Source organism: Cyprinus carpio, chromosome B19 (genome assembly GCF_018340385.1).
Source record: "Cyprinus carpio isolate SPL01 chromosome B19, ASM1834038v1, whole genome shotgun sequence".
Classification (NCBI taxonomy): Eukaryota; Metazoa; Chordata; class Actinopteri; order Cypriniformes; family Cyprinidae; genus Cyprinus; species Cyprinus carpio.
In genome coordinates this window covers 23,998,895-24,016,991 of record NC_056615.1, presented here as the reverse complement: position 1 = coordinate 24,016,991, position 18,097 = coordinate 23,998,895, and the positions used below count along the sequence as shown (strand labels likewise).

The 18,097-nt window shown below is 36.6% G+C and overlaps 2 protein-coding genes and 1 long non-coding RNA gene across 5 annotated transcripts; 2 read left to right on the top strand and 1 right to left on the bottom strand.

The window, feature by feature from the left end:
• The first annotated feature begins 825 nt into the window (after positions 1–825).
• LOC109059111 (guanine nucleotide-binding protein G(I)/G(S)/G(T) subunit beta-3-like) lies at positions 826–9,705 on the top strand. Of its 3 annotated transcripts, XM_042744681.1 has the most exons (10): positions 1,008–1,153; positions 2,230–2,501; positions 3,863–3,953; positions 4,142–4,287; positions 4,926–4,989; positions 5,636–5,792; positions 5,885–5,951; positions 7,213–7,414; positions 7,604–7,820; positions 8,929–9,705. In XM_042744681.1, exons 3-10 carry the CDS (start codon positions 3,897–3,899, stop codon positions 9,033–9,035), a joined length of 1,017 nt encoding a protein of 338 aa, XP_042600615.1. In that variant the 5' UTR covers positions 1,008–1,153; positions 2,230–2,501; positions 3,863–3,896; the 3' UTR covers positions 9,036–9,705. The 3 variants fall into 3 exon arrangements, with proteins under 3 accessions (XP_042600614.1, XP_042600615.1, XP_018931856.1); XM_042744680.1 differs by lacking the exons at positions 1,008–1,153; positions 2,230–2,501 and adding an exon at positions 826–1,001; XM_019076311.2 differs by lacking the exon at positions 2,230–2,501.
• LOC109059113 lies at positions 8,910–11,174 on the bottom strand. The gene is made up of 3 exons (XR_002012536.2): positions 10,791–11,174; positions 10,395–10,483; positions 8,910–9,043 (listed from the first exon to the last, which is right to left on the bottom strand). It is a non-coding gene; the product is annotated as an uncharacterized LOC109059113 (long non-coding RNA).
• On the top strand, positions 11,146–17,819 carry LOC109059112 (triosephosphate isomerase A). Its single transcript, XM_042744682.1, has 7 exons — positions 11,146–11,362; positions 12,950–13,073; positions 13,182–13,266; positions 13,384–13,516; positions 13,739–13,824; positions 14,178–14,265; positions 17,268–17,819. Exons 1-7 carry the CDS (start codon positions 11,251–11,253, stop codon positions 17,384–17,386), a joined length of 747 nt encoding a protein of 248 aa, XP_042600616.1. The 5' UTR covers positions 11,146–11,250; the 3' UTR covers positions 17,387–17,819.
• Positions 17,820–18,097: the final 278 nt, after the last annotated feature.

The window sequence follows — 18,097 nt, the reverse complement described above, 5'->3', positions numbered from 1 at the left end:
ATAGTCCAGGATAAGGTTCATTGTCAATATCTGTTGCAAATGAAAACTGCATTTCAGTATACTATACGTTTAAAACTTACTGGACTTGTGTCAGTACTATACTTCGATGTTCATTTGGCACAGTTTCCATATAGCTAAAAATATATCTTATTCTCGTTTCCTGTATGATGTAGCTTAATTGGTGCTTTTGAATGCTACTGAACCAGAACTGAACTAAGAATAAAACTTCACAAAGACTTAAACTTAACTAAGAATAAAACTTGTTTTGCATTTGACTCTCCTTAAAGTTGGGAAATGCAAGATCTCATACAAGATAGAACGTAAAACCAAAATGAGACAATCTCTCTTATTGGCGTAACTTCCATCAGTTTCCTAACTTTCCTTCCTCCACTGCTCTTTGTGTCAGCCATGACGTCTGCTCCATGGATTCAACTGCTCTAATTCCTTAACGGGATTGCCGATTCCCCGGATATCCACTAAGAACCCGATTAGACGAGCTCAACTCATTAGCTCTGACAAACCACTTCAAACCCCTCAACCCAAAAGCCAAAGAACAGGCTCCTTCCTATCAAGCATACACCAAACAACACCAATGACCCTTTTAGGAACAACACATCAACTGTTAACATCAAACAATATGATAAAACAAGTATGAAATGCTTTAGATGCCTATATTACCCAAAAGTGGTTGTTAGAACCAATGCTGAGAACCTCATCAACCATGTTTTTGTTCATGCCACACCCTATCCATCATCACTTCCTCTGTCCTCTGCTTTCTGCGCTCACTCTTGCCTTGTCTTTCGACCCCATAACCTGATTTTCCATTCCAATCGGTTTACCTGTTCCTCGCCCTCCCCTTTCTCTCTCTCTTTCTCTCTGCCTCACTCTTTCTGTGCCCATCTTTGGGCTTATCCTTTCATCCCTGATCTCCTTCATCCCCTCCAATCCTCATCTGTTCCTCTCTCGCTGACAGGGAAGAGAAAGAGAGAGTTTTTCCACAGGTAAGTTGTGTCCAGTCTGTTGGGGGAACCTGTGGGAGGCACAGAGAGAGAGAGACGATTGAAGAGCTTGTGGACTAAGCAAAATAGAGACTGATAAAGAGAAAGAGGCTTTGGAGTTATAGAGACGAAAATAAGCATTTTTGGGTAGAAAGGTGAGTTTGGTCTGATTAGTTTGCATAAGAAAAGTTGTGCAGTGATGCACTGCAAATAGCAAACCAATGCAAGCCTTGTGCATTACGATATATTATATCCTTAAAACGCAGTTTTTTAAAATTTGGTATGCATGAATAATGCACAGAAATGCATTGAATAATTGCTTTTTAATTTTTATTTATTGTAATGCACTACATATTTCCTGTAAACAGTTTGACCACAGTGTCACAAAAGGTTCATCTGCAACTATTATAATGCTTAAAATGACATTGGGATGTTAATGTTGGTATTTCAACCATCAAAAAGTGCATCAAGCAATTTTACGAGGAATTTGTAGTTGCAGTAAGATTTTTCAGCTGTTATATTGATGCATTCCTGTACACTGAAAAACGCTGTGTAGAAATAATTCTTACTCAAATTGCTAGTAAATTTAAAAATAATAATTACAAAGAAACTGCAAGTAATGTATTGAATTTAACATGAAATTTTGAAACAGAAAGCATGGTTGATATATTTTACGCAAATTGTAAAAAAATATTTATGATAGTATTTTTTTTTACAAACATTTCATTTCAGCTAGTAAACAAGGCAACATTTCTCATTTCCATTTAGTTTAACTTGATGTGCTAAAACTGAAATAAAATTTTATAAATTTAACATGAAAGCAGAAAATGTAATTTAAAACTATAATAGTATCTAAATGATACTGGTAAATAACACTGGTAGAAAGACATTTTTTTTGTAAAGACAGATATATTTTCTTGTACACAGTAATCTTCGAACTTCGGAGGGGAAAGACATTTACAGTGTTGTTTTTGGTTTCTGAACAGATCATAATGTTGCAACATGCAAAGTTTGCACATTTGACACTTTGCCGGATTAACCGAATGCTAAAGCTACTCTTGAGCAAGTAATCAACAGATTTGAGAAGTTTTGGAAGGTTTTAAAAGGTCTCATTTAATATTGTACCATTTACAATCCATCACATACATATGGAAGATAACAGGCATCCCCAAGACATACATCTTTTCTTCCCCTTATTCCTTGTGTTTTGTCTTTGATCTTCCCACCCCAGGTCCCACCTGATCCCGTAGTAAAGAGCAGTCAGTAATCGGATGACAGGAGATTTGATAAGCCACCCCCGACAGCTCCTGAAGGGGCTTAGACCTTTCTTCGTCATCAATAAAACAACAGCTCTCATCATGAGCTGAACACAGAATTTGACTATCAACAGCACAATGCAAGACTCAGTTTCTAGCACTTAACCATCAGTTAAGTTCATTATGATCTCTGTAGCACGACAAGGCTGACAATTCCTCATCATCTTCTCTGGCCTCCCACTGAGAGGTAGATTCATATGGCGGTAGACTAGCGATACATATTTTTATATAAAACATTTGAAATCTTTTCTTTTAAGCTAATTACAAATCTTAGGCATTTGACGTTGTTTGTGTATGTTTACCATGTTTAGAGGGAAGGCTTGATTTCAGTTCCACATGTCCCATTTTATAGTTTTGCACTTTTTTAATCTATTTTATTTTATAATATAAAGGAAAGGCTTGAATAGGACTGTTTTGGTTTTGAAGGATCGACTTATAAGTTTGGTGCTTTCAGTTTTGAATTTGGAATTTATATATATATATATATATATATATATATATATATATATATATATATATATATATATATATTAAAATTTGTATGGAGCATGTACATGACATGCAAGAAAAAATTAATAAATTGTGAGACCGATTTACTAATTCATTCCCTCAATGTACTAAAAATGTGCACGATTACTATTTAGTTTCCCACGATTTGCTAATCTGTTCCCTCGATTTGCTAAATCGTGAGAACGATTTCTATTTAGTTTCCTCAATTTGCTAATTTGTTCCCACGATTTGTTAAATCGTGCGCACAATTTACTAATTCGTTCTCTCAATTTATAAATTGTGTGCACGATTTAGCAAATAGAGGGAACAAATTAGTAAATCATGCACACAATTTTTAAATCGAGGGAACAAAATAGTAAACTGTGCACACGATTTAGCCTACTATTTTTTTCCTACATGCCATGTAAATTGAAAGGTAGAATTTGAATTTTAAATAACATATTCACAGTATTATTAGCATTTGCTAGCTATAGCATTACTGAACTCATGCTGAACTCATAAATGACTGACAGTATTGTTATTGACTGTTGAATCTTTCGAGTGCAAATCTGTATTCAATGTTACTGTTTACCAAGCAGGTATGAATACCTTGTCCAGGGAGAAGTTTTATGACTAGCGGGGAGGTTTTGCATCAAATCAAAGTTAGGTTTCAATATTTGTCAGTACTAAATCAGGTCTTCAATATTATTAAATAGTTTCCACATTTTTGATGCTGTAATCAGGATTGCCAGGTCTCTGGAACAAAACCACCTCGATTTCTACCCAAAAATATAGCCAAGAAATAGTCCAACTGTGTTTTGTGTGTGTATGTGGTTTTCCCTTCAAAAAACAACCCTCATCAAAAAACAATCCGCAGCAACAATGTAAAGGTAGCCCAGTTTATGTGGGATAACCATGGACTTGGCAACACTGGCTGTACACAAGGCCTAGCTCAGGGATTAATCTTAGTCATATGACTTATTTATTTTTGACTTTTATTTGATAATATAAGACCTTTAGAATATTTTAATTTAGTTTTTATTAATTTTATAATTTCAGCTTGTGTTGGTAAGAACCCTAATCAACAGCAGTCATGGGTGAAATGGAGCAGATGAAAAAGGAGGCCGAAGCCCTGAAGACACAGATCGAGGTGAGACTGCTGTAAAGTTCTTATATATTTTTTTTGTACTTTCACAATGTAACAGTTGAAGAACATGCATATAATATCTTTCCTAATGCAAAGTGCTAATGAAAATGCAAATGAATCTCTAGCTGTGCAATTTCTATTTATACAATTAATAATAAAATGCTACGATAAAATATTTGTTTCTCTACTAGGCGGCTCGTAAAGCAGTGCATGACACAGACATGGCCTCCGCCGCTTCTGGGGTGGCTCCGGCCCCTCGGGTCCAACTCAAGACCAGGAGGAATCTCAAAGGCCATCTGGCCAAAATCTATGCCATGCACTGGAGTACAGACAACAGGTGAGAACATCATATCAAATCAATAGGTATGCTGGGTTATACTGCACTGAAGTATTTGGAAATATTTATCAATTATCAACATGGCCAAAAGTCATTTAAAGGAATAAAAAAATTACTTAATTGACAGAAAGGGATATATATTGGTTTACCTGTAGCCCTTTGCTGTCGTGTGATCTGCTCAAGCAGGTTAATGGCTCTCACATGGAATTGTGGTCACCTTGAATTAGCTAATTCTTAGTTAGATCAATTATCAGGGTCAGTGGCCTGAAACAGACTTAACCTTCACTGTATTCAAGAAAGTGCATTGACCGCAAAGACGAATAGCTCCAAAAAGCATTTATACATATTTTGGAATCCATTAGAAATAAAATAATTTAGAAAAATACACTAGTTAAATTTTTGTTACAATCCCAAAAAAATCTAAATAAATTGAACTAGCTTACACAGGTTGTGAAGGTTGCGAACACAACTTTTGCAAACTAAACATAACAAAATACGTATAATAAATATATATGAATAAACGGCAGTTGTCTCCGATTTCAAAATTAAAAAATAGAGTAAGGGGTGGAATATACAAAATGGTACATCCTGTTGTCTTACCAGCCTTTCTTTGCTCTTTCTTTCATTGGTGTCTTTAGGCTAATGGTCAGTGCATCACAGGACGGCAAACTTCTCATCTGGGATTCTCACACTGGAAATAAGGTGAGTCTGCCTGACTCAAATATACTTTTAAGAAAAAATGGGAGTCGTATATAAATATATTTAGTCAGTTAAATGTCAGTTAATATTTTGCGGTATACAACTGTTGCCTACTCTTTTGTTCTCAGATTAAAAAATAAATGTTGCCTATTTAAAGCTGCTAGAATGGCATATTTGATTTTTTTTTTTTTTTTAAATATCCCTCAGACTTCCAACAATACACAGAAACTGTAACTATGTTAACTTTACACATTTAAAATATTTTTGCATTTGCTCTTGTGGGTTGATTTCCCCCCAAATTTGAAAGATGGGTTGCAGCAAGTTTTTCAAGCAATAGAGTGCCTTTAAAATTAAAAACATTTAAATTAAATATCCATGTATAAAATAAGACAATTACACCTATAGTATGCAATTTTGCATGGTTAGTGAATGAAACCCACTGGGTCAATGTGTTGTTGTCAGAATATTGATTTGTTTTTGACAGTTTTCGACAGGACTGTTTGTTTAAGCATCAAACGTTTGAAAACATCTTTGGAATTTGTGATTATTATGCAGTTACATTTAGCCTATTGTGCAGAAATGACACTACCCTTAACTTTAAATCAGAATCTCTTCAAGGAAAAGTTTAAGTATTTGCCTCTTTCTTTAGGTCAATGCTGTTCCCCTCAAGTCCTCATGGGTGATGACCTGTGCATATGCTCCTTCTGGAAACCTTGTGGCCAGCGGTGGTCTCGACAACATGTGTACTGTCTACAACTTGAAGACACCTGTAATCAAGACAGTGAAAGAACTGGATGCTCACACAGGTATATACATAAGTGCATAAGTCAGGCAAGACACTTTACTTTCTTGCATACTTGTAAGTAAGTGTCAGTTATGCTATCTTTTTTTTTCATAGGTTACTTGTCCTGTGCACGCTTCCTCAGTGACACGGAGATTCTAACCGCCTCTGGTGATACCACATGGTTTGTGCATGTAGCTTTAACATTTAAAGGGATAGTTCACGCAATTACTATAGAAAATCAGTATTCATTCATGAAATTTCAATCTTTTTCGAGTGTTCTTACAAGTCTCCTTTCATTGTAATTTAACCCGATCTCATGAAAGTGCATATAAATAGTATGCCAAATAAAAAAAAAAAACTTGTGGTATTGATATGCAAAAATGGACTTTGGCGTGTATATGCTATGCGATGGGTAGGTTTAGGGTTGTGGGGTAGATGCGTATCATATTTACGCAAAACCTGCATATCATATGCACGCCAACAAATTTCATATCACATGCACGTGAAAACTGCATATTATATGAACACCAAACACATGCATATCATATTATTTGGCGTTTGGGGAAGTCGTGGCCTAGTGGTTAGTGACTCCTAATCCTAAGGTTGTGTGTTCGAGTCTCGGGCCGGCAATACCATGCATGAGGTGCCCTTGAGCAAGGCACCGAACCCCCAACTGCTCCCCGGGCGCCGCAGCATAAATGGTTGCCCACTGCTCAGAGTGTGTGTTCATGGTGTGTGTGTTCACTGCTGTGTGTGTGCACTTTGGATGGGTTAAATGCAGAGCACGAATTCTGAGTATGGGACACCATACTTGGCTGTATGTCACATCACTTTATTACTATTTCTACACATTTTCATGAGACTGGGCTCTTTTATATTTATCTTTTTCCTTTTTTATCACTTTCTGTACTCATTATTTGTTCAAAAAACAAATAAAAAAGAGACAATATTGGAATAAAATGAAAAAATAACTGCATGCTACTCATATGCAAATTGAACATCATAGCATACGTTTAAAATTTATATCAGGCAATAATGCCTACTATTTCACTTTCTATTTTTAAAAAGCAGTAGGCCATACAACGCACTGCAACTTTCATTTAGCCAAGCAACTGATTAACATATCCATTAAAAACCAGCTACAACTTCGTTAAATGCTGCCATTCTCATCTAACAAATTAGGCTATAAATATAGCAAGTATTGCCACTTTTGCTGATAGGTGAGATTAAAGCTTTCTAATAATGCTTTGCAGCTTGTTGAGGATAGTTGTGCTTTTACTTTATAATAAGTTACCTTCAGCCCGATAATGGATAAAATCAGAAGAAGAAAAAAACTATAAACATACATTAAGGGCCTCCAGCAACCACCAAAAGCAACCAATCAGAAAGCACCACTTTTTTTTGTTACAGTTTTGTTTATTTCCCTCCCATTTTTCTTCCAGTGCATTGTGGGATTTGGAGACTGGAAAGCAGAAGACGGTTTTCCTGAACCATGTTGGCGACTGCATGTGTCTGTCTCTGTCTCCGGACATGAACTCCTTTGTTTCTGGTGCTTGCGACTCTCTGGCCAAGCTGTGGGACATCAGAGACGGCCAGTGCAAGCAAACCTTCCAGGGTCACACCAGTGACATCAACGCCATTTCAGTGAGTTAAACATGAAATGTTTGATGCAGTACCAGGCAAATTCAGAAGAGGGCATCACAGTTATTTTTTGGCTTCCTCATTAATGAAGCCAACCTTATAACATTTTCAAAAATTTGAGTCTTTAACAATTACATTTAAGAGCAAAGCACATAAAGGGAAACGGATACACCAAACTTCCTCTTTCTTCAGTTCCTCCCTAGTGGCAATGCAATTATCACCGGCTCTGATGACTGCACATGCAAAATGTATGATCTACGTGCCGATCAAGAAGTGATCAGTTACCAGGATGCCGCCCTGAACAGCGGCGTAACATCACTGGCTCTATCCATGTCTGCCCGCCTCATCTTTGCTGGCTACGATGACTTCAACTGCAATATTTGGGACTCGCTAAAGGGCGAGAAAGTGGGTGAGTTGAAAGAAAGGAGTTGCAGATAGAGTGACTCATTAATGCTGATCAGACAGGAACAAAGTCCATTTGAAGCGAGTCAAATCACTCAACAGCCGTCTTGGCAACTCCAACAAACAGCTATTTTCTATGTAGCCAATTTCTGAATATTAAAACACTCTTCTGGCATGGATGTGATATTTGTTGGTGTTAGTTGAGGAAGTCTTCTGCTTACAGGAACAGTTCATTCAAAAATGAAAATTAGCTGAAAATGTACTCACCCTCAGGCCATCCAAGATTAGTTTGTTTTTCATCACAGTAGATTTGGAGAAATTTAACACTACTTGGTCACCAATGGATCCTCTGCAGTGAATGGCTGCCGTCAAAATGAGAGTCCAAACGGCTGATAAAAACATCACAAGTAATCCACACCACTCCAATACATTAATTAACGTCTTGTGAAGTTGAAATCTGTGTGTTTGTAAAAAACAAATCCATCATTAAGTATTGCTTGCTCCTGTGAAAAAGTCATCTTGTCTGAATCAGGAGAGAAATATGCACAGATCAAGCACTTTACAAAAGAAAACAGTCCTAAACAGCTCTAAATAAATATGTGTGTGGATTTTGATGTGAGAGGACAACATTTAAAGATAAAATCCCTTAATGATGGCTTTGTCACTTACAAACACTTCACAAGACATGAATTGATTGACTGGAGTCGTGTGAATTACTATTGGATTATAATAATGTTTTTTTTCAGCTGTTTGGACTCTCATTCTGATGGCACCCACTCACTGCAGAGGATCCATTGATGAGCAAGTGACATAATGCTATATTTCTTAAAAATAAAAAAAAAGGATTTTGTAATATTTAATCAAAATGTCATAACTGGATTGTTTCAGTTCGTTTAAGCACTGCCTCCACTTTTGAGTGCAACATCCAATCAACAACCCATGTACAGAATTACCTTTTTTCTTTTTCAATGCATCATTACATTCAGCTGTTCGTCACAATATTACAAAAGATCAGTCTCTACTTCCATTTCATCGCAAATTAAATAAACATGCATGAAGAACAAAATCCTGTCAAATTCATATTCTCACTCACTTCCTTCCTTTCTCTCCTGTAGGTGTGTTGTCTGGCCATGACAACAGGGTGAGCTGCACCGGAGTACCACCAGATGGCATGTGTGTTTGCACTGGCTCATGGGACAGCTTCTTGAAGATTTGGAACTGAGCTGGACCCTGAAAGAAGATGAGATGGAAATGAGATTGAGATTGAGAATGAAAAAGAAAGGTTGAGAGAGAGGATGAGAAATGATTGATTTCTGAGAATCAAAGAATCTCTCACACACACAAAGGTCCATCTGTATGTGTGGGATTTCTGGAAGACTGGATTTCATTAGAATATATAATATGCAATATTTAAATGTAAAAATGTAAGTTGCAACTAACACAGAACTGCATTAATGTTATCATAACATGATAATCTCAGGACAACAAAACTTTGACTTCAAATTATAATGATTTTGACAGCATAATCATTTAAGAATTTATAATATAGTATTACATATTTTTTTGTCCATTAAAAATCCTTATCATTAGATGAAAGTTTGGAGGAATATTTTTTATTTATTAGAAATGACGATAGAATGCAGAAGAAACTGTACAATGACTTTTCCCAACAACCACACTGTCTCGTCTGAGATCTGATATTATGGCTCTTTGATGATGTTGGCATACAGATGTATTTTAATTTTAATGAACTTACTTCCTAAAGCCCTCAAAATAACACGTTATGCTGAAAGATACAATGTCTGTATTTACTTCTTTCATCTTTTTGTAGGACTTTTACATACAAGACAGCTCCTCTTTCTAATAAACATAGTGTTCTGCATTAAACTATATTGTATTGTGTGCTGTGTGTATCTGTTAAGTTGTGTGTTTTATAGTCGTAGGGCATCTGAAATAATAATATCATTAGAAAATGTTGATCTTTGAACTGTTACTTTTTTAACAGAAGGAATTTATGAGATATATAAATATTATTGAGAAAAAAATCTAATCTCTAAAAGGTACATTAGGTCACAAAACTGTGCTTTTGTAAAATTTAACAGCAGAATACCTTTATAATAGAAAGAAAGCAAGAGGTTTAAAGCTATATTGCTATAAAATGTCAGCCTAGGCAAAGTGTATGTGACTGTTTAGTCATCCAAGTCAGAATTATGTTCATGGTAATTAACTATGGTATATAAAAAAGGTCAAAGTACGCACATCCAAAGCATTTTGGCCAGGTGCAAGATCAAGAAAATACATCAAATAATACAAAAAAGATCTGCACACTGTTATTCTCTCTTTGACTGAAACGTTGCCACTTTTAACTTTTAAATGAAGGGAGAATAACAGTGTGCAGATCTGTTCTGTATTATTTGATGATAAGTCTCTCAAGTCAGAGGCTTTTAGTTCTGTTGTGAAGTCACATTGTAAACCTAATTCCTTTAAGTACATTATCACCTCTTGCAATCTCATTCACCTTGAGAAAGTAGATCAGGCAGTTGTTTTTTCTTTCACTTAAGAAGGAGGACGTGAGACTTACTCTAATCCACTTTCAATAGAGCTTCTTCCAGACAAGCAATTGACTAAAGTTCCTGTTCTTGATGAAGTCTGTGCTTCTGGTGACTTTGGCTGTGAAATGAGAAAGTAGGCCCAATATATGACAAAAACAAAAAACTATTTCAGAACAATATGCATTGTAAAAAGTGCATTACAAAATGGACTGCACTGAATAACAGCTTATAATATAATCACCATAGACACACATGGAGTGCAACAGCATTCTGAAACCTCATTACATTGTAAATAATTAATTATTTAACATTAAAAATAATTATATGGACTTGATTTCATATCTAGGGAACGCTGTTTACTTTAAAATGACATTAAAAATGTAAACAAATAAATAAATAAAGGAAATTCTGCAAATGCCACTGACCTTGTGAACTCTTTTGTATAAAAGGCCATACTCGCTTCAGCTGAAGTACAGTTGAAGTACTCAACTCATGCTGGATAACATAGATAATGTAATTTATTTTGTAAATGCAAAATAGAAGAGATTTTTGGACCTCATTGTAAATTGAGCCCTTCAATGCAGCTTATATAGTACACAGATTTAAAGAAATTTGACTGCTCTGCTCATTATTCCTAAAGTTTCAGCTGAGTGATTGAACGTTAATTACATTGCGCTGACGTTGCTTCTATGAAGAAGCCTTCCCTCATGTATATTAATTGGAACGTCATGACGTTTCTTGCAATCACCCAATGCCAAAGCGCTTCCTTCTGAATATTAACAACCAAGACTTCTCCGTAGTAGGATAGGAATCGTAATTGTTTAACTAACGGGAGCGATTATACTGCAGTCGTTGTGTTTGGTTCGCTCAGTTCGTCGCGCAAAAATGTCCTCAAGAAAATTCTTCGTCGGAGGAAACTGGAAAATGAACGGCGATAAAGAGAGTTTGGGCGAGCTCATAATGACCTTGAACACGGCCAGTCTCAACGATGAAACAGGTCCATGGCGTCCATTTGATGTTACGTTGTTTACCTGAAACAATATTGAGCAGAAAGTATTTCATTTCTCAGTTTCACAGATTAGTCGGCTATATTTTGCAGATATAGCTAATCGACAGAGTTGTTTAGAAACACCAGAGACGTTATGCTACATGACGTCACGCGACACTTTGAATTGATGGAGGGTCGCGTGGACATAACTTTACGTGACTTGCATCCTTGAACTGCTTTTACATAAAAATCACGTTAAAACGTAAAATATAAAACTAGTTTATTTTGTTATACAATTGATTTTCTTATTATTGCATGTCATTACAGTCACGTATTATTTTTCATAAGAAGCAGACATTTTTTCATAGGCCTGCTGTAGAAAGCTTCATTAATAATTGATCATTTTTGGTCCTACACATTCTATATTTGTCCTGTCCCATATATTCTGTTTTTTTTTTCTTTATATTATTAATAATTGTTGTATAAATATGAGTTTTTATATAAATAGGTAGCCAAATGATATTTGCTCTATCCCATATTTGTCTCATGTGCATAAAATTAATTGTTAGCCAAATTATTGGTTCCCATTATACCTGGGGAAAAAATCTAATAAATTCAGAAGAAAGAAAGAAAGAAAGAAAGAAAGAAAGAAAGAAAGAAAGAAAGAAAGAGTATTTAACACACACACACACACACAAATATAGTCATGTATTATTTTTCATAAAAAATACAGATATTTCTGCAGAGGCCTGTTGTAGAAAGCTTTTTAAATAATTTACAATTTGTGGTCATATAGACTCTAGTATTTGTCTTGTCCCATACATCCCATTTTTGTCCCATACTCATAAAAAATGCATGAAACTATAACTAGTTTTTAGCTAAATAATTGTTAGCCAAATTATATTTGCCCTATTCCAATTTTTGTCTCATATGCGTAAAATATTTGTTAGCCAAATTATTTGTTCCCATTCAGAGATAGTCAATAGTATTAACATTTCACTTGCACACAAAATTTATTTACAATATTTGATCCTACAGACTCTATATTTGTCTCATATGTATAAAAAATGTTCGCCGAATAATCTGCTACGGGGAGAAAAAAAATGCTTCTTTTTTTTTTCTCACAATCCTGACAGTTTTCTTACAATTGACAATTCAGTTAATATCTGATTTCCGATTTCTTTTAGACTTTGCTGTAAATTTTAGAAAAAAAGTTGAGATTAAAAAGTGCAAGATAGAACGTTTCTAAGAAACTAAAAAACAGAATCGCGAGATGAAAACTCAGAATTCAGAGGGGGACAAAAAAGTTGGAATTGCAAGATATAAACAGAATTGCAACTTGATTTTTTTTTATTCCGTGGCAGAAACAGGCTTCCATAATTTGTTTCCATTCTACCTAGAGACAAATATCTAACACATTTAGAGGCAGTACAAAAATAACAACAATAATAATAAAAAAAGAAATATTTCACACAAAAACTCTGATATGAGGGTGAGTAAATGATGACAGATGTTTAGTTTATTCATTTAAAAGCGGTCTTGCTGGCTTTCGTAATCATATATCATCATAACACTGGTTTTGTCTTCATTGTTTAGAGGTGGTGTGTGGAGCACCGTCCATTTATCTTGATTACGTGAGGTCCAAGCTGGACCAGAGGATCGGTGTGGCCGCCCAGAACTGCTATAAGGTGCCCAAAGGAGCCTTCACCGGGGAGATCAGGTATATGTGCTCATTGGTATCTTTTATAGTTTTTACGAACAACCATTTATCACTGTCAAAACTCTAAAAACAATATTTTATGTTCTCTACTTTTCTTCGGCGCTTTAGCCCAGCGATGATTAAAGACTGCGGCATTGAGTGGGTGATTCTGGGCCATTCTGAGAGGCGTCACGTGTTTGGCGAGAGCGATGAGGTATTTTAATAGGAATCCAAACCCTTATATGTCTTTGCTTTTCAGTATGATGAAATCCAGGCCTCGTGTTGATTCATATTTGTGCTGTTCTCTGATTGGCTGTGATGTCCTTTGCAGCTGATTGGCCAGAAGGTGGCCCATTGCCTAGAGAGCGATATGGGTGTGATTGCCTGCATTGGGGAGAAACTAGAGGAGAGAGAAGCTGGAACCACTGAGGACGTGGTGTTTGAACAGACCAAAGTCATTGCAGGTCATTTGAAAACACAAATCTGATATCAAAAATGTGATTTTAACATTGAGAATTGTCAACAAATATGCTAAGTTGGCCTATTTGGCAGATTTATTTTGATGGTTTATATGAAGTTCTCATGTGCCGAACATGAGTTTTCAAACAGTTACTTTTTTTGTTCTAGGACCCTGTTCATATGCATGTGAAACACTTAAAGCCTTGATAAATTTCTATATTTTATAGACAATGTGAGGGACTGGACTCGTGTGGTATTAGCGTATGAACCAGTTTGGGCCATTGGCACTGGCAAAACTGCCACTCCTGATCAGGTAAATCTGTATACATACTGTCCATCAGTCATATCATGTTTCATCTCCATTATGTTTGATTGCTCCGATTTCATATGAAATGCATATGCACCAAAGCGTGAATAATAATAAGCTAAATGATATGCTTTTACATTATACTGTAGCTTTATTGGCATTGATGGCTCCATGGAACCTTTCCATTCCACAAAAGTTTCTTTTTGTAGTCGAAAGAGATTTTTCAGCTCATTCAAATGTTTTACATTAAGAAAATATATTTTTCTAAGATGAAAGGTTCTTTTGGGAGCTTAAAATGGATCTTTGTTTTGGAAGAACTTTCTTTTGAAATGTTGGTGTATACAAACTGTGTGCTGCAGGCTCAGGAGGTGCATGAGAAGCTGAGAGGATGGCTGAGAGAGAATTTGTCGGATGCAGTAGCCGACTCTGTGCGCATCATCTATGGAGGTGAGTCTGCAGTGTTCAAAACATCCTGTCTGTTAAATTCTGAGTGGCTTTAAAGATATAGTTCACCCAAAAAGGAATATTCTGTCATTTGCTCAGCTCATGTCATGCCACATCCCAATGACCTTCATTCGTCTGTGAAACACTAAAGAAATTTGGTAGAATGTCCATGCATGGTGCAATTTAATGAAAGAATATAACAATTACCCTCATATTTACAGTAGGGCTGTGCGATATGGACAAAAAAAACCTATCACGATTTTTTGCTAAATTTTGCGATTTCAATTTTAATCACTATTTTGACACACACAGACATGCTTTACAGTCATAAATGCATTCAGTATAAATTTGAAACATATTTCCAAAAGAAAACCAATGAGAGCTTTATCAAAAAGTTGTAACGCCTCTAGAACAGACATAAGTCAAAATAATCACTAAGTAAAGATGTCAAACAAAATGTCTAGACATATGGCAAAAATAAATAAATAAATAAAACCCGTGTCCAGGGCTTTTTTTATTTTTTGCCATGCATTGTTCATAGAGCTCATTGTAGCGGTGCCTCAGGTGTTGAAATAGATTTGTTATACATTAAACAGGTTCACACGTACTCCATCTGCAGTGCGTATACAGTATGTGTATGCGGTGCAGAAGCAGCAGCGAGAGCGCATTATTGTAACGCGAAAGTACATTAAAATAATGCGCGAGCGCGAATCTCTCCGCTCGCCTTTGCTTTGTCACAAAACCAGACACGCGTGCGCAGATACACGCTGCTCTCCTCCGGAGAGAGTGCGCGCAATCAAAACATGTCTCCTCTCACTCACTCACTCACAACTCTCGTTATGCTCATGCGCTAGATATTCATTCTTTTCGCACCTTTCGATTTCTAACCTTTTCTGTTTACATCTTTTACCGCGTGCAGTGTGAACGCTCTGATCCATTAACATGGGCTCGGAAAAAATACGCATCACAGACAGAGTGTGTGAACCTGGAGTTATGCATATGCCCAGTCTGTCCTGTTCTCGCGCTCCGCTTAGGTGCGCTGCATTCTGATTGGATCGGATAGCATACTGCGGGAGGTCGGGCCCGCGGAAAATCGTGCTATACACAAATCCGCCGCAAACTCTATGGGCGCCGCCATCTTGCCTGCCGCCATTACTGCGTGCCTGCGAAGTGTGACGGTGTGACACTTACAGGTGTAGTGCCGAAATTTGCACCCTGCCAGATTATGCACCCCCTGGTATTGGTAGGTTTAGGAGTAGGTGTGGGGGAGGGGTTAGGATTAGGGGTGGGGTTGGGATTAGGCAATCAGGTAGCGACTTCAACGAGGGGATGCAGAATCTGGCAGGGGTGAAGAATTCGGCACAACACCGGTGCCCTCTAATGACATTTCAATGAAAGCGGATCCTGCTCATTAAAGAAAATGTCTGGTGAAAGGGAAAATTGGGTAGATGATGTCAGGCAGTGGCCAAAACTTACTGATAAAGGTAATTTATTGACAACATAATGTAATAATGTATAAATATGTAATGTATTGTAATTAAGAAGTGTATTATTTGATGACAACAATAAAACCGAAAGCTGTCATTACTAGCTGTGTTGTTAATATGTTCACAAGCTTCACAAGTTTCAAATAACTATTAGGCCATCCTTAAAAATATTCTTGTTTGCCATAACTGACCGACCCTGTCAATTTAGGACTGACCCAATTAATTATTTTTTTTCCCCCCTTTTTGTCCGACCGACTTGCCGATTGTAATTGCGTTAAGACCCACAGATTTTTTTTTTACTCTTCAAACTAATACAAATGCAATAAAATGTGAGACACGCAATTGACGCTTTTCACACACTCTCACACCACACATCCATTTTCTCACGCACAGAAAAATCGCGAAGCAAAGAGGACACGATCTCAGCTCTCAGATTCTGTCAATTTTATTATGAAATTCAAACAATGAATACCGTTTTGGTGCTTGTAAACGTGACGCGACAGATCCCTAGCGGCACATGAACTGATCATCTCTAGCTAATAGTAAAGAACTCTGTGTAATCCGTATGGCCGTAAACATGGGCAGTCAATGTGCAACAAAGGTTCGTGGATTTCACAAACGGGTTTATTCCATGCCTGTAGTTTTGTGTGCTGTTGTTAAAACAGCCAACCACACAACACACTCTTCTCAGCATCACTGGACAGCATACGTACTAAAAAAACTAAATAAAAATAACTTTTCGTACAGCTATAATCTGCTATAGCCGCCTACGGGACTAACGCTTCTTCTGCTACTTCCTTAGCAGCAAGGCACGCAGTAATGGCGGCGCTGCTTTACTTCCGTGTTTCGCCGGCTTTGTCTATAAAGCGATTTAGAAATCGTGCACGCTCAAATTGTGATTTTATTACGATTTCAATTAATCGCACAGCCCTAATTTACAGTTATGTATTTGGTGGATGCTTTTATACAAAGCAACTTAAACTGCATTCAAAGTAAACGTTTTATCATTGCATGTATTCCCTGGGAATCGAACCCATGACCTTCTCGTCACCAGCACCTTGTTCTACTGTTTAAATACTGGAGTTGCTATTTAAACTCTTATTTTACACAGTATTTACTTTTAAATCATTCAGAAATATATGTTAATAGAAGATGTGCTCTATTCTTTGACAAGAGCAGATTTGGAAAAATGTAGCATTATGTCACTTGCTCACCAATGCATCCCTTACAGTGAATGGGTGCCGTCAGAATGAGAGTCCAAACAGCTGATAAAAACATCACAGTAATCCACATGAATCTAGTCCATCAGTTAATGTCTTAAGAAGCGAAAAGCTGTGTGTTTGTGCTGAACAGTTCTATCAAGACCATTGCTTCCGGCTAAAATACTAGTCCTCTATCCAGAACATGTTATGTAATGGACATGTATCTTTATCGACTCAATGCTGATCCCTTTTACTCAAGAACAATTTATAAAATACAGTTACTCACCACTTATGTTCTTCTCTCTTCATACCACAGGCTCCGTTACTGGAGGAAACTGCAAAGAGCTGGCAGCCCAGCCTGATGTCGATGGCTTCCTGGTTGGAGGTGCTTCCCTTAAACCAGAGTTTGTTGACATCATAAATGCCCGCTCATAGAGATGCCCAGCCATTTTGACGGTCCAAAACTGCCACACTGCCCAATCAGTGTATACCAGCTTCCTGTCATTCCAGCAGGTCTGAAAGTGCATTTGTGGTTGTGTTGCTTTTGCTCACCTGCTTGTTAAACAGTCGGGGTAGGTTATTGGACTGGAATATTGAATATTAATATCAACTCCCTTCCCACTTAAAGTAATAGAAGAGAGCTTGGGCATGTTAGTTTGTTATTGCTGCTGCACTCGAGTAAACTGCTGTGTTGTCTATGCACTTCCAGAGCACACTACTTGAAATCTAACATACTGTATTCTCCGCATTGATTAACTTACAAGACCAGCGTTGAATGCTTAACTGGGTTTGTAGTGACTTAATGAGCACTTTATCCTCTGTAGAAATGACTACCTCGGTAGAAAATTAAAAACGTATTTGTCCGGTCTTCTTGTAGTGTTTTTTTTTCTGACTTAATCACTAAGGTAAATGCTGTGCATTTTTTTGCATAATTTTCATGTTTTTACAATTAATTTTCAAGTTTGCAATTATGTATTTGACTAAAAACAGTAATACTGTGAAATATTATTACAATTTAAAATAACTTTTCTATTTTAATGTTTTAAAATGTATTTTGTTTCTGTGATGCAAAGCTTATAAAATTAGTCATTTCTTTGAAAACTTTTTTTTTTATTAGTTTTCTAATGTAGATGACAAGAAATACAA